This window comes from Syngnathus acus, chromosome 12, assembly GCF_901709675.1.
Source record: "Syngnathus acus chromosome 12, fSynAcu1.2, whole genome shotgun sequence".
In the NCBI taxonomy this organism is placed as follows: domain Eukaryota; kingdom Metazoa; phylum Chordata; class Actinopteri; order Syngnathiformes; family Syngnathidae; genus Syngnathus; species Syngnathus acus.
This window is the reverse complement of record NC_051097.1, coordinates 5,277,023-5,292,743: the sequence shown is the minus strand read 5'-3', so window position 1 is coordinate 5,292,743 and position 15,721 is coordinate 5,277,023. Positions and strand designations below refer to the sequence as shown.

Genomic DNA, 15,721 nt, shown 5'->3' with positions numbered 1-15,721 from the left:
GTTTTCAGTCTGATTGCTGACATAGTAATGTGTACTTGAAAATGTAGACACTAACATTTAATTAGCTATTTATGATTATAGATTCAAATCATATTTCCAATGATTCAATTGACATTGGGCCTTTTATTGTCGCTGGTTCCGTTATTTTTTTTTTCTGTGCTGAAATAGACTTTACACAATGCTATACAGAAATATTTTAATTATTGTACATACTGTAACACATAAATGGCAAAATTGAACAATCCAATTTGAACTCTGTTGCTCACCGAAACAGCAGCACCGTAGAACGACAATGTTTAGGCCGCAAAAATGTATTTAAAAAAAGAAGAAGCTTTTAGCCATGTCCATGTTTATCCTTTTATGTATTTATATACGTATGTAGCCTTTTGCCGCATTTGTCCATAATTTTCCTTTTTGGCTAGCTGTAAACTAATCAACACTTTCTCTCATGTGCAGTTTTAGTAGATTAACACTCCTTTTTTATTTGTTTGACAGTTTCAGTTTCTTTTGCTATTGGAATCAGTGTTAGTTAGTTAGTCTCATCTCTTCGAGTTCGCCGATCGTATGTGGATGCACACAAACTGTGCATTTACAGTGCGGATTCCAAACAATCAATTCTTAGAGGGCGGCCGCTGTACATTGACACAAGTCCACGAGGAGCTGATGAGCATTATATTCCCACAGATGCTGTGAGTGCAGCCTGTGCTGATGGAGCTACTGTTGTTAGTGGTAATGACAGAGAGAAAACGGCCCAGGTGAAGCTTAGCGGCACTGTATCGTGTTCTCGCAACGTGCACACTCAGCATGCCGCCACGTCTCCCATGTAGGGCGCAGAAAAGGCAACACAGCACTTTCGTGCAGTCGTTAGCAGAAAAAAAAAATGCACAGTTTGCTGCACAACAATCTTGATCCTGCTAGGGCTAAAAATAAATCCAGTCACGACTAGGCTTGCAGAATTACAGGAATGCTCAGAGCTGACTAGTTGACATGCGAATCTTGCTTCTTGAAAGACTTGATCTTGTACTGAAATTACTGTGTATTTATAATCATGTGATTTTTTTTTTTTTTTTTTTTTAAATCCAACAGCAGAAAAATATGTGAATTTGTAAAAATTGTCATTTAAATATTTCGAGTACTCGTACTTAAGAATACATCAATTATAACAAAACAATTGTAACTTCACTTATTAGTGCTAAAATACCAGCCTGACTCCTGGACAAATTCAGGTTACAAAAACTGTACATTAAAAAAAAGTAGTCGACTCAAAATTTAATGTAACAAACTTGGAAAATAATTTAAGTTGGGCAATTCAACCAAATATTTAAGTTTTGACAATGTGAACATTGTCTTTCCTGTTTCCTCATTTTCACCAGAGTTTGCAGAATCGATTGTACCTTGTATTGTAACTCAGCAAATTGTTTTGGAAGAACCAACTTAGATGATTTGTTTCAGTACTCCAAAATACAAGTTTACAATATGGGAGCACAACTCACTTCTAAACTAAGGACCCCCTCAAAATACTTTATTTATATTCTGCTGACACGTCCAGTGAGCTACGTAATTTGGCAGCAGAATGATAAGGACTTGAGTTTTTTTCCAGTTTACTTTAAGAAGCTTAAATAAAAATAACACTTCTTTTAAAAGGCACTAGAACAGAATTGCAAGTTTGTCACAGACATACAATCGGCCTTCAGTCATGCATTTCGGCGAGTATGAAAAATTTCGAGAAATCACATTGTTGCCCACTGCGAGGTTGTCTTTGCCTTCCTTCCTGAAAAGAAAGGAGTTGAGAATTGGAACCGCGAGCCCTGTGGCAAAAGCCTCTGAGCCGGAAAAAAAAAAAGACAGCTCGAGGGAGTTACGGTGGCGGTGGGAGAATTTCAAAGGCAGGAGGTCAAGAGCACTCTATTTCCAATCTTAACACTCGGAATGGCGGCCCTAACCTGTATCAAGAACGCGTTTCTTGCCGAGGATAACCGCAGGGAAGAACAGGTGAAACGGGAAGCAGAAATAAGAGATTTCTTTGTGGTATGCGGATTTACGCAATCAAGATGGACGTGCATTGTGCAACTTCTCAACGACTCAATGGAGTACACATTTGCAGGGCTCACGGAGAGTGACGCGCCAGATGGGTTGTTTGTTTTGCCATCTGGGAACAAAACAATGGAAGCAGCTCGCAAAAAGGTTGCGTTCCGTCTATCACATCCATTTGCAGACAAGTCGAGAAGTAAACTACTTACAGTGAGCCGGCGGTTCGGAAATGTGGACAAATCTTTGTAACATGAACAATCCTTAGTGCTGTGCTTCGGTTCCAAAAGTGGCAAGTTGACTTTCTATTTGCTGTTAAGAAAAAAATGAAACGAAGGCCAAATTTTGAACTCAATTTAATTTGCATTTATTTTTAAAAGTGTGAGAATTATTAGTCATTTTTATATTTTATTTATTTGGATACCTTGCTTATTTTTGTATTCAGTATGAAGGACAAAATAATGAAAGAAGCAAATTTTGTGGAAGTCTTAAATTAATTCAATTTGTCAGGTTTGTTGACTTCCAAGCTGTTCAAATCTCAAATGTTTACATTGGAAACAAATGTAAAGTTGTTCCGTTGCAAAACCTTAATTGCACCTAAGCAAGGAAAGTTTTTAGTTTTACTTGACTTTAATATTCAAATATTGCAATTCTTGGCTTCTCTACCCACCTCGAGTTTGAAGCCTAGCAAGACAAGCTCAAATATTATTGCGGTGTTCTCGCTCCAGTATGTGCTTGCTTCACAAGGTTAGCAGCCTTCAGTGTGAATCGCCGAATGTCCTGACAGACAATTTCGGTTTGTAATTCTGTTCCATTCACTGCTCAGGGCCATTTCATCGAAAAATCGTGAGAAGGAAAAACATGACCTGTATTTATAATTAGGCCGCCGCGGCACTCTCATTACGAGTCAGCTCCTTCCTCCTATTTATTCAGAGCGTTTAAATGAAGTGTGCCGTTGTCAGGGTGGGCTGGAAGATCAATTCAAACGTCATATCATTTAAATGTCTTGTTTTTTGACAGCATATTTACAGTCGTTTTTCTAGTTTTTGTTTGGTTATCTGTAATTTTGATAATACATATTTGATGCAACCATCCTGAATGAGCTGCAGCTGTTTGATGATCTTTCAAGGGAGTCCAATTAAAAGACTATTACAATATTCAAGTGTACTGGAGATATTAAAACCATAGATGTGATTCTCCTGGTCTGCTTGAAGCATGCAACCATTTGTTTACTGACTGCAATCCCCTTTTCTTAATAAGAAAGACTAAGAAAGACCACTCCCGCCAACTAATTATTTGTGTGTTTAACAGACTTGGCCCAGAGAATATGATTCTAGTTGTTTAGTCTAATGGAATGTTTACAATGTTGAAAAATTGGCAGCTCTAAAAAGAAGGCAACAAATGTCCTCTATTTTTCTGGATAGTTGTCCTTCTTCTTCTGGGCGAAGTCATTGGCGGGTGCCATGATGTCACGTTATTTAGCAGAGCTGACAAAGCACATCTGTGTGATTCCAAAGTTGGCTTCTAAATGCTGGTTGGCAGAAGATAGGCTGGTACCTTCTGTGGTTGTGATTGAGCTCAGCAAGATACAAAGGAGCCTTTACAATATTGATATTGGTGACACGAGGCATTGGTAATGTGGGCCCCTTTCGCTCTGCAATTCTTAATCTGAAAGGAATCGAGACTGAAGTCACTCGGAAGAAACCATCTGCTGGGCGTCTCGGCCGATTTAGCCAACTTATGGAACCCTGTGAGTCTCTTCGCTTGTTCTTCTGATTCCCCCTCATTTCCACAAAATGTATGACTTTGAATGTAGGAAGAGTGGGAGGCGGCAAAACACCGGCTTAACACTTGATTTGCTCTGCCCGCCGAGGAAACCGTCAGCCCCCAAGTCTGCTCATTAGTAATTCGTCAGGCGGGTGAATTGGAAAGTAAACAGCAAATTGGGAAGAAATGAGGTTGCTAGATTCAGGGATGGCACCTCATCAGAGGAAGTGCAAAAATAAACCTGCTGCAGCTGGACAAAAACCTCTCTGCGCATTATGTGGCCGGTCGCATCCCTTGAGAAGGCAGCAGCTGTTCTTCATTTTCTTCTCCATTTTTTCATTACGTATGTTTCCTTGTGATATATGAACATCTGTCGGTAAAAGCGCGAGTCGGAGGGGGCAACGACACGATTCCGCTCAAGCGTCATCTTCCGATAAACCCCCAGGAATGGGAAAACGACTCGTATTTATTCCCTCGCTCTCCGTTACCGGAATAGGACGAGCAAAACATGGCCTCAGCCTGATAAGATGTTACTCTCTTTTTTTTTTGCGTACATCTTTCCTCACTTCAACTGCAATCTTCACAGTCGCCTCGCAACGCTTTGATCACAAGCAACGAGGCGACACCCGCAGTGAGACATGAATTCATTATGACATGAACGAAAGGTGACAGATCAGTCGCAGTGGGGAGATACCCTGGAAACGCTGTCTAATTCGTCAGGTAATAACAATTGGAAAGTGTTAATGGGTGCTGAGGTGAACTGAGTCCCTACGGAGACCCATTCATACATGCAGGAGGTCCAGATAAATCCAGAGATCCAGATAAATAGTTGAATAGTCCCTTTCTGAAAGTTCTGAACTGCTGTCTTGACCCATTGTAGATAAAGTATATTTATTTGATGAAATTGGATATACCGCACTGTAAGTGAAGTAATATACCGTATTTTCCGGACTGTAAGGCGCACCTAAAAACCTAAAATTTTCTCAAAAGCCGACAGTGCGCCTTATAGTCCGGTGCGCCTTATATATGGACCAAATTCTTAAATTTAAACTGGCCCGAAGCATTGTGTCTTGAAATCAATCATAAGTGGCCTGCTGAAGACTATGAATCATGAATCAAAAAGACTACGGATCATTATTTTGTGATTATAACGTAATTTGTTGCGTCTGAAGTTGAAAGAAAAAAGATAAAATGGAGAATGATTTGATTTGGATTAAAAATATGACATGATGCATTAATGGTGCGCCTTATAGTCCGGTGCGCCTTATATAAGGACAACGTTTTAAAATGGGTCGGTGCGCCTTATAGTCCAGAAAATACGGTCCTGTATTCACCAGTTTGCTATTTTTCTTTAGTTTTTTTTATGTCCACTTTAGTTAGTGTATTGTAATGCTCTCACTGTCAGATCACATCTCTGTGTTCACGCGCTCCCACAATGGACTCCTTTTGGGTCAGTGGGCTAGCTTACATTAGATAACATCGCTTGACATTTACATGTGCGAGCACGGCGGAGCAACACAGCGAGCACCTGTCATCGACAGCCTCTGAGCTGCTTGGAATCGTGTCGGGAGCTCTTCTCGGTGCATTATGGGACGCCACTGAGGGAAGGGAATCTGCTCGCGTACGTTCTCGTCATATATTATTCCAGCAGAACAGATGAGTGCAATCTGTCAGGGTGGCTCGCTTGAATGTCCCTTCCCTTAATGTCTTTTTGGCGAGAGAAGACGTATTTAAAATAAAAAAAAAAAAAGCTTGTGCCTACTGAGGTAAATCCAAGGAAAACAGTCAGCGGTTTCTCATCAATAAAACCACAGGGTAATTAGAGGAAGCACTTGAAAGCCAATTTGTGACTTGACAAATGATCAATCTTCATCTGTGAGGCAGCCACGGTCGCGTGAAGCGGCAGCACGGACAAATCTGGTGACAAATCGCTCAAACCTACAACCACAGGAGGAATGTTCCAGTTCTTTTTTATATACAAGCCCTGTAGACATTGCTGTATACCAGCTGCTCCATAGCTCCAGTTCAAGCCCCTTTGTTGTATGCAAAAGCTCCATTGTCACTCCATGAGCCTCTTCTTGTCGTCTAGCCTTGATAGTCTTATGAATTGAATCTTGGTTGGTGTATAAAATCAATAGACAATAGATGCTGCATGGATGTAGTCAATAAAAGACTTACAAACTCCATAGTTGTTGTTGAAGTTCTATAGCTGCACTATAAGGGCCATATTCCAGTTGCTGTATGAGCTCTCATGGTGCTCTTTAAAATCCATAGTCACTCTATAAACTTCACAGTCACTGCAGACTTTGATCTTCATTTCTGATTGTCAGCTCCAAATAATAATGTTGAGTGTCTTTCATTCACAAGCTCCGTTTTCTTTAAGTAATAGACTTGAGGAACAAAAATAATTAAAGGCTGGCAATGTTTTTATTTCCCTCGTTGCCAGTTCCCTCACGGAGCAAATGAATTAGTTTTTTTTTTTTCCTCTTTATTCCATGCTGTATTTTACGGCCATTCTGGTGGCCAATTTACCTGCATAACAGTGAGAAAACATTACATAGCGACTGATCTCATGCTATCTCTGAAATCGTATTAATTAGTTTGCTTTATGACAGAGACGTTCCTCGCTTTAAGAAGCGTCTCATAAACTGCCTCTGTGCCGTTGCTGCTAATACGGGGGGGGGGGGGACCATCATATAATGCTCCTCCTCATTTTTGCAATAATTCAACCGACAGGTAAATTGGAATAACTGTGACCATTACTGAATTAGTTTGCTCTTTAAATTCGGCCATTGATCTTGGAACGGAGCTGATTGGTTGCTGACTAGATAGGGGAATTTAATTATCAAGTGTGCTGCTTGCTCAGCCACGTTTTGTGAAGGTCAGGGTGCCATCACAGCTCCCCCCCCCCCCGCAAGTAGCAGTCATGTCAAGAGACTGTGATGTGTGGTGGTGGTGGTGGTGGGGGGGGATATGGAATCCAATCCAAATGAAGTTAGCCACGGCTAGTCCTCGATTTCTTCTGTTACTTCCCGGCAATTGCAAGTGGCAGACCATTACCACGGCTTTCTGCACATGGCTGAAAGCTGTGTGATCATCATTCTCGGAATTCAGATTTACATTGGGTTATTCCCTCAACTGGACCCCTGAGAGGTGATGCATCAAGGTTATTACCTCCATCGAGGGGGACTAATGTTTTTCTGTTTCGAAAGGCACTGTTCTGCCAAGCAGTAGCATTGAGACTGTACTCTGTCGACCAATTACTGGACGACGGTGTGTCCTTCAATCGAGTGTCCTTTTGATTTCAATGTGAGTGTGTCAGGAGGGGAGAATTCAATAGAAAACATCGATATATTAACTACTGGCAAGCAGTGATGAGCACTCCTGGAAAAGTTGGATGGCTAGATGGATGATTTGTTTAAGAGCATCAGGAGATGATAATGTGTGCATTTCTGGCTTCGGGGTCTCTTCAGGTTGATCCTTCATAAAGTCCGTTCAAGCTTTGTGTATTGTGTTTTTAGTGGGTCCACTCTGGAAAGCCCTTAAAATGGCGGATCATTTGGCCTGAAATGAGCCCTGATAATAATGGCGATCAGATGCAGTTTAAAAATTAGGCAAAGGGAGTCGTGAAGCATCCCTGCCGTCTATCTGTCTTCTCCAAAACACTTCTGTCTCCATTCATCTTTCTCGCGACTGGGATTCCAAATTCAGATACATAGAACAAGACTCTCGATTCTTATGAACTTTTTGGAAATGAAGAGGGACGCTTTGAGGCAGGCACACAGGGGGAGAAGATGGGATTGACAAAGCGAGTGATGGGACCAGAATGGAAATTGAATCCCCTTGAATGAACCTGAATGACGGAGGAGGAGCCGGCGCATGAATAGGGCCGCTTTAAGACAGGCGATGGTGACAACAAGCCCTCCCTTGTCCTGTCTGCTTGATTTCCTGAAGCAGACATCCTCCCTCCTGTGTTTCTTATTCAACGCGATCCACTCCTTAGAGCTTGCACTTTTTCTTCGCCGTCTCCCCTCGTCTTCGCTAATCCACTCTGGAAAAAGCTGTAATCTGCAAACAGCACAAGATGGCCATTATTTACAACATGCCAACAGGCTGTTTTGTGAAACGCATATCAAATCCGGCCTCGGGATGTAAACGGAAGAGGAAAAACAACAGAAAACACCGAATCGATGGGTCAATATTTACAGCAGTGCACTTGATTGACTCTGCTGCTTTATGTCCTCAACCACGCACTTTTCAAAGGTGAAAGGGAAGTACGTTGGAAACTTTGTAGGCCTACCTTTTTAATTTGTGTGTTTTTTGTTGATCATTAAGATGCACCATCCTGCAGCCTCATTCTATTGTGCTTTGATCTGTGTTTTGTAAATGTGCTTTTCAGTTCGATAGCCTTTATCTAGTTGTCCTGCAGGTCTGCGAATGATTTGGTCGTCCTTTGGATGGCATTGAAAAGCCCTTCCTACAATCTGACGACAGTCCTCAAAGGAGCAATGAAAGCACAATCCGGAAACCTATGTGGCATACTTAGTGCTGGATGTGTGCACTGCCTCTCTCTGTTAAAAATAATTGTCAGAGATTTCCATTTAATACTAAAAATTATTATTATCAGAAACACAGCCATGCTCAAATCTTTTGGTTACTCATTGCTTACATGACTATCGTATTGCTACCCTTGAAGAAGCCATGTTATATTCGTGCTGCTATTAGCTGAATCGGAATCCATTTTTCCTGGCAGTAAAGCAAAGTTTAAAGAGTCCCGCTGTCTAACTATCTGCAGAAAACGCAGCATTGGATGAACACCATTTCATGGCAGCGGGAGGTATAAAGATCTTAATGCGCCAACAGAATCGTGTCTTTGGAAATAGGACGGAGGGTTTATTCTCATCCTGTGACGATACAAATGTAAATGTACTCACGGCAGGAGGTTTGGGGATTCAAGAGGGAAATGACACGCTAGGTAGCTAAAATTTCAAACCCTCCGGGTGGACCACAGCACAGGTCACGAATCTGTCACCACTTCCAAAATGCGTAGTAGTTTTGCAAATCACCAGTAGGCAACTGGTATGAGCTGTATAAATGAACATATTCACATTGCCGCATCAATGTACGTTTTTATCTCATTAGAAACGTGTATTACTCAAAAGTTGCTTTATATAAGCCTTATATAAGCAGAGTTCCAGCACTAGTGTATTTGGTGACGTCAAATTCTTCCAATTGAAGGCTCTGCTGTTTGGTCTCCGGGTTGTACTCGAATATTCATGACTTATTATCAGTGATCATTCTTTTTTGGCAAGTTTAATCTCAATGGTCTCATCATCACTTACGCTGCTCATTCTTTCAAAAGGTTCAGTGGATGCTGAAAGCTGAGTTCACAGTTTTTATTCCCAGGTGATTACTTTTAGTTTGAGCTATATTTCGTAATACTGGTACTGGAACTGACACCTTTTTTTTCTCCAATATGACATTGGTCAATGAAGTAACACTGACTCGATTAAATACTTTGGCCATTCAGAATGAATGCAAAATTATCTTTTCTGCTGTACGGTAGGAGTGGTATGTGAAGAACATTATTTTTACATTGCGGAAAACCAAATGTTGGGTTTTTACAAATATCTAAAAAATATTCCCATATTGATAGTATCATTGTTTTTTTCTTCTATAATAAGAACATTTATTTTTAAACTTAGTTACGAATATTATAGAGTCCTGTGCAAGACGATTTTATGTGCACCAGTGATATTCGTTAGGTATCGAGTACATCATCTATTTAGTAGGAACAGATTAGCCTCATTACATTTAGTCGACTCTTTTACAATGTTATTGTGTAATAAAGCATGAAATAGGAAAGATTTCACACAGTCATACTTGATTGCGCTCTGTCGACCATCCCTCCCTTGGCCAAGGGGCGCAGCTCTTCCAACGCAATTACAATTTCTTTTTTGGTAATTTCTTTTATCGGTAACTAAATGGCTTGATTTAACTTGCGAGAGAATATTAATGCAGGAATTCTCCGCAAAGAGAAAGTGTAGTATTAAAATGTTCTGAGGAGCAAGATTTTGTGAATATTATTCTCATCTTGTCTTACTCGCAGCTTGTAAGATTTGTAAATTATGAATTACATTGCAGTCTAGTTTGAACACACCAAGGAATTATCCCGTCTCCATTGTAGTCATGATTCTCTGAATCTGAATGTGCAAACCGTATGTTGTCATTATTTAGATTTATTTTTGGGTGAGTTGAGGATAATCCCCGAAGGTCTTCCTCTAAATAATTCATAGGAACGTATTCATGTTTACCATTATAATGACTTGTTACCATGTTGAGAGCAATTCAACAGTCATGCAGGCTGTCTTTAATTGTTTTCTTGCTGCTCAGTGAACATTTAGTATCTTTTCTATCGGTACTCACAAATTTTGTATAGATTTTCATTTTTTAAATGAAATGTATTCATGTTTTTCTAGCGTTTTTCATTTTTACATTTAGTGGAAGGGCATTCATTTGTTTTGCCTCTTAGTAAACACAAATTTCACGTTTGTTAATTGTCTGGCCAATACTTGCGAGCATTTGCGCACGTGATGATTGTTAGTTTTTCGCCAGTATTTATTTATAATGACATTGGATGGTTGTAGACCTCACCAAACGCTAATATCCTGAGGGACAGTGATTGTGATACACTGATTTATTTAATAAGTAACACGATTGGAAAACAGTCCTCGAGTCACATCATTGAAATGTTAGCTGCTAACACATTCTAGATTTTTTTTATGACTATATCGAATGCTATTATTATTGGGTCTTTGTTTTGTGAAAACTGTCGTCTGAAACCTGGTGCATACCAAAAGCTTTTTTTAATGGGCCATCTTTGATGAGATGAATAAAAATGCAAATTTGAACCCAAAGTGAACCGAAGCCAAAATGTAGCCCGACTAAAATTAATTATGCAATCTTTTATACCTTATACAGACGGCAGTTTGTCGAAAAAATGAGGGCTGGTACTTGCTTGTGATGGATAACAGTAAAGTAAAGGGTATGTCTCGGGTGCTTTTTATGATTTTTGGTTTGTTTTTCTTGTCCGGATGAGTTGGTGTTTTTTTGTCTCAATTCATTTACCCCAACCTTAGCCACGATTCTAAACCCCCCAACATGCTACGCTTATTTTTTTCTTTGTACTAGGGCAATTAACCTCATATATAGCCAAAATTGTCATGTAATGACTGTCTTTCTCTTCACCCCCCTTTCCCCTTCTCCCCTTTCTTCTTCTCTCTCCCATCAGGTCTCCACATAATGGAGCGAGAATGAACAGAGAGCGGCTGAAAAAAAAGCATGAACTGGAGGTTTATTGAGGTCATCTGCTTCCTGTTTATATGGGACCATATAACAGTTCAGTCTTCCCGCCAGGACCCATTGGCCACTGAGCAACATGTTGCCAAGCAGTATGACTGGCTCATCTCCGACCGCGGACCGTTCCACCACTCACGCAGTTATCTGTCCTTTGTGGATAGATTCCGCCAAGGATTCACGACCAGATATAAAATTTATAGGTGAGTGTTCGCTGACGCCGCGCACTATTTTCAGATGCCACTTGCAAAAAGCTGCATGTACATTTTTAACCTACGAACTATGCATTTTTTATCGTGGCGTGTTGTCGCGACTTATTAGATATTGATGAGGCTGATGCTTGCTTACTTTGAAGGGGGGGGGGGGGTTCTGACAAGCAGAATAACAATCGCCAAGTAGCTGGACTTTACCACGCCGAAACACCCTCCATAAATAGAGGGCATTTATAGCTCTATTTTTATAGCCCTTAAGTCCAAAAGCGCCTCGTAGCATTTCATTGCATCGCCTCTTATGCAAGCCACTCACACCCACAACCACTCGCTGGTGATGATGGCAAGGTGCAAAGCAGCTCGTCACAAGCTCTTAAGGGTTCCAAGTCTTGTGCAAGGACACTTGGGCTGTGTTGCAGAGGCATAACTTTGGAATTACAAATCGGTCATGCTGACCTCCAAAGCCAACCGGCCCTTGAGAAAGCAACAACAGCTGCTTTAATTTCTATATTGTGTTAATGATCAGAGATGCGCATTCACATCAACCAAATTACATTTTTTGAAGAATTTATCTATTTTTATTTTTGTAGAAAATAAAAAAGTTTCACCTTTTTTTTGGAGAATCTACCAAGTTAAATTTCCCCACACATTTCAAATATTTTTCAGAGTTTTGAACAACACGTGTTGCACAGTTCATCACTATGGAGGTATACCGGTATTCCCCCCCAAAAAAACAACAACCTGTATATCCGAGTATAGTGTACAGTGAGAAGTAGCCCGGGGAACCTGGCTTTGTTAGTGCTGCTCAGGCCCCCTTAGAGTGCTTGCTGTGCACCCATGAAGCCACAGGGTACCACCAGTTCCACTGACGGTCTTCTAAATTTTAAGAGCCAATGGAATGAAGAGACATTGGGAACTAACCAAAGCGAGTTACCCCAGTACTTGTATTGCTTTGGCTAGCAAAACAAAACTGTAACCATGTCATTTGGTTGAAACGGAATATATGAATTTGCAAATTTAAGTCCCATAATATGTGAAGATTCACTGACCTTTGTACGTATTTTCTTTTTGTCCCCTCAAATGCAGTGCATGTGGAACTTAAAAATTTCCTTGCATTCTCCTGCCACCTCTAAACTCAGAAGTGCAGAAATACCCAAATCGTAAAACTCAAGTTAATCGCCATGTTGCTTTTGACTGTTCCCCTCCCGGGTTTGTTCTATTTCACTCCTCTTGGAAAGTCTCCACTTTGCTTGCCTGTTCCCCTTTGGGTTTTCGTAGCCCCGATGTTGTATAATGTAACAGTAAACAATACATTTTCATAATACGTTTCTCGACTGGAGCAGGGATTGTTTCGGCGGGGATGCGATTCTCAGAGGAGAGACTTCTTAGCCGAGGTCCGGTGGATGCGGTGCAGCATGCTGCGTGGGTTTATTAAAACGCAGGCTGTGTTTGCACGGAGGGAGACGCTGGGGGAAGTTGTTATGCCCCGGTATCGTCTTCCCCTCCTGCCAAACCATTTGTAGCTTTAAATTCAGCCATCACTGGAGGTTATGACTTTCCTATTTATAAGACAATGACATGAAAAAAGGTTTGATGTATTTTCTCATTTGGCAAAGTAATATATTGTTTAATCTTTAGCTGTAAAAGTTCAGATGACTAATCGATCAAAATAGAAGATCTGATGCTTTATAAATGGCTTTGAAAGTGAAGAGATGCTATTGCAGAGTACAAAACCCCACCATGGATGTTACCTCTAACAAAAAACGATTTGTTTGCTTGTCCTTGCGTGTATGATGGTAAAGGTTGACAGTAGGACTGTACCATCAATGATTCTGAATAGGGGAAACAATTTATACTTTCTGCTCTCAGAAGGAGACATAAGATGATAGAGCCTTATCAGCTTTAAGTCTAAAGAACTTAGAAATGAGATGGGAGAAAAATGTGGCTCACTTAATTCGTTTTTATTGCTATGTTTGTTACCTAGAAGAGATAAAAACAAGCAGTTGGCTTTATCCTACGCTCCAATCCGCTGTTCCGCATACACTTGTAAGCGCAATGACCAAAGGCAAGCCACCAAGCCTCACGAGTCAGAAAGCTCAGGCCTCCCGCTGGTCATTATGGTAACCAAAGCCAAATTTACCATTAGGTTAGCAGTCCACGGAGCTAAAAGGACTTACTCACTTGCATTGGAAAGACAAGATATAGGATGTGTCTCACACACTGATGCACAGTGTGACTGCTGTCAGCATGCACACAACCACCATGGAGACAAATTGCAGTGAACACTCGAAACTGGCCGACCCACCGGCACAAATTGACCGGTGGCTCTGGTTGTGTGTTGGAGTAGCAGATCAGTGCATCTTCAAGCAGCAATGGGGGAGCAAACGAGCGACATCAGGTGCTGTAGTGTTTTGTTGGAATGAAGCCTCGACCACAACGCTCGCTCCTACCGCGCTCTCTTCTAAGCGCCAATGAACACTGAATAGCTTTGTAAATTTCCCCGGAGACTTTGTCGGCCACGGCGATTTAGAGGTGGAAAGTGGTCGAATCAGATTTGCAGAGTGACAGAAAGCACACGTCCTATCTTTTTTTTTTCCCCCCTTCGTTTTCCCCCTTGGCGTCTCATATCGCAAAGGATTACCCTCGAGGAACAGTGCTTGGACAAAGCCAAATTGATCAGCGACAAACAAATCTGGCCCATCTCTAATAACATGGGCGCGGCGCCTAATACAGAAGATAAACACTGCTTAAGGAGGTGCCAGCCTCTTGTCTCGTTCTTTGAAAAGGTCAGTGGCTTTGGCTAGGGCGGGAGCGAAGAGCCACAAGGCACCAATTATTCTCTCCCGCCGCACTTAAGAGTCTCAAAAAGTCCACGGCGACTCATCAATGCTGTTGTAATCTTTAAGCTGCGGACCACATTCTGAGTTTGTTGCGGGTCATACGTGGTCCAGCAAGAGCATTTGATGCGGCTCATCACAGAAGTCTCAACGATTATTATTATTATTATTATTATTATTATTATAATGAATGTCTGCTTATTGCCACTTTAGCCATATAGTACAACCAGCACAACATTTTCTGACTCATTCATATAATTTAGACTATCAATGTAAGTACTTGTCGTATAGTTTGAAGGCTTTCTACCAGATCTGGGACTCCTGGAGTCTGCAAATCTAATAAGAATAATAACAATTACAGCTGCGAAGTTAAAATACTAATAAAATACAGGCAAGTATTTCCATACTTTGCCATGACTTTTGACAAGCAGAAAGCACTGTATCGATATTTGGCATGAAACTTATTACAGAGCATGAAAATCCTAATAAAAATCATATAATAGCTTTAAACATGACTATAGTTGCGTATGTGAAGGCAATTTTCATTCTATAATTTAGCGTGGCGATGATAAATACGATACAGAGGGATTTGCAAGCGTCTGAAAATGGCGCAGTAAAATATGCCTTGGCCCAATTCTCCATTTTAAATGAGGTTTTTTTTGTCCCAGTAGAATATATTCCTCCTTCTTTACTGTGAAAACAGTGTGCCTTTAAATAAAGTGAAAGATTGGTTACTTTATTTGATATCGGATATCTTTTATACTTCTCCACAGGTCATTACGCCCCTCGCATATTTAGCAGATTGGACGGGAAACGCTTCAAAAAGAGCAATCAATCAAAAGGGTGCGTTTTCATAAATATTTTTCATGTCGAAATAACATCTTCCAGCCCTCGTCTTTGATTACAGTACAATGCCGAATCGAGGCCTTCAGAATGCATTAATGGCCTCCGGATTTGCATTTATATTGGATTTTGGCGTGGGGCAAGCAAGAACCTGAGATAGAACAAACAAAGAGTATGAAACACATGGGTCGCTCATAATGGAGTACAAGCGAGAGAATGAGCGGCGCTAGTCTGAGCAAAAACAGGCTGTTGCGATTGAACTGCTAACCGAATCAAGTCCTCATACGCTTGCAGTGTGGAGAGCTTGGTATAAACAGAAACAAGTCGCATAGCTATTCATTAATACTGAGTTCTGTAAAATTCGGATTGTTCCATTTATATATCTTATTATTACGTCTATGCTAGAATAATTGTAGTTCGATGGTTTAAAATCCCATTGTATGCTATCATTAAGCTAGTAGACTTATTACTTGAAGTTAATGATAATCACAGGGATGCTGTTTGGAAAGTACTTTTCTGACAAATAAACAGCATGAAGCAAGAATACTTGGCCTCTCCTTTGGATAACTGCTAGCGATCTTCCAAATTAAACTGCATGTTCAGGGAGAGCTGAATCTTTGCAAATGTGCGGGGAAAGCAAAGCTGGCAATTTTACTGAAGGAAGAAATAAGTAGAAACAGC

General features: G+C 40.8%; 1 protein-coding gene across 1 annotated transcript in view; it reads left to right on the top strand.

Moving 5' to 3' along the window:
* The window catches only part of brinp1 (bone morphogenetic protein/retinoic acid inducible neural-specific 1), an 84,816-nt gene that overhangs the window by 8,405 nt on the left and 60,690 nt on the right, over window positions 1-15,721 (top strand). Inside the window, exon 2 of the mRNA XM_037265313.1 lies at window positions 11,087-11,354. Coding sequence (XP_037121208.1) covers window positions 11,137-11,354 — 218 coding nt within the window. The 5' untranslated portion in view covers window positions 11,087-11,136. The remainder of the gene's footprint in view (window positions 1-11,086; window positions 11,355-15,721) is intronic.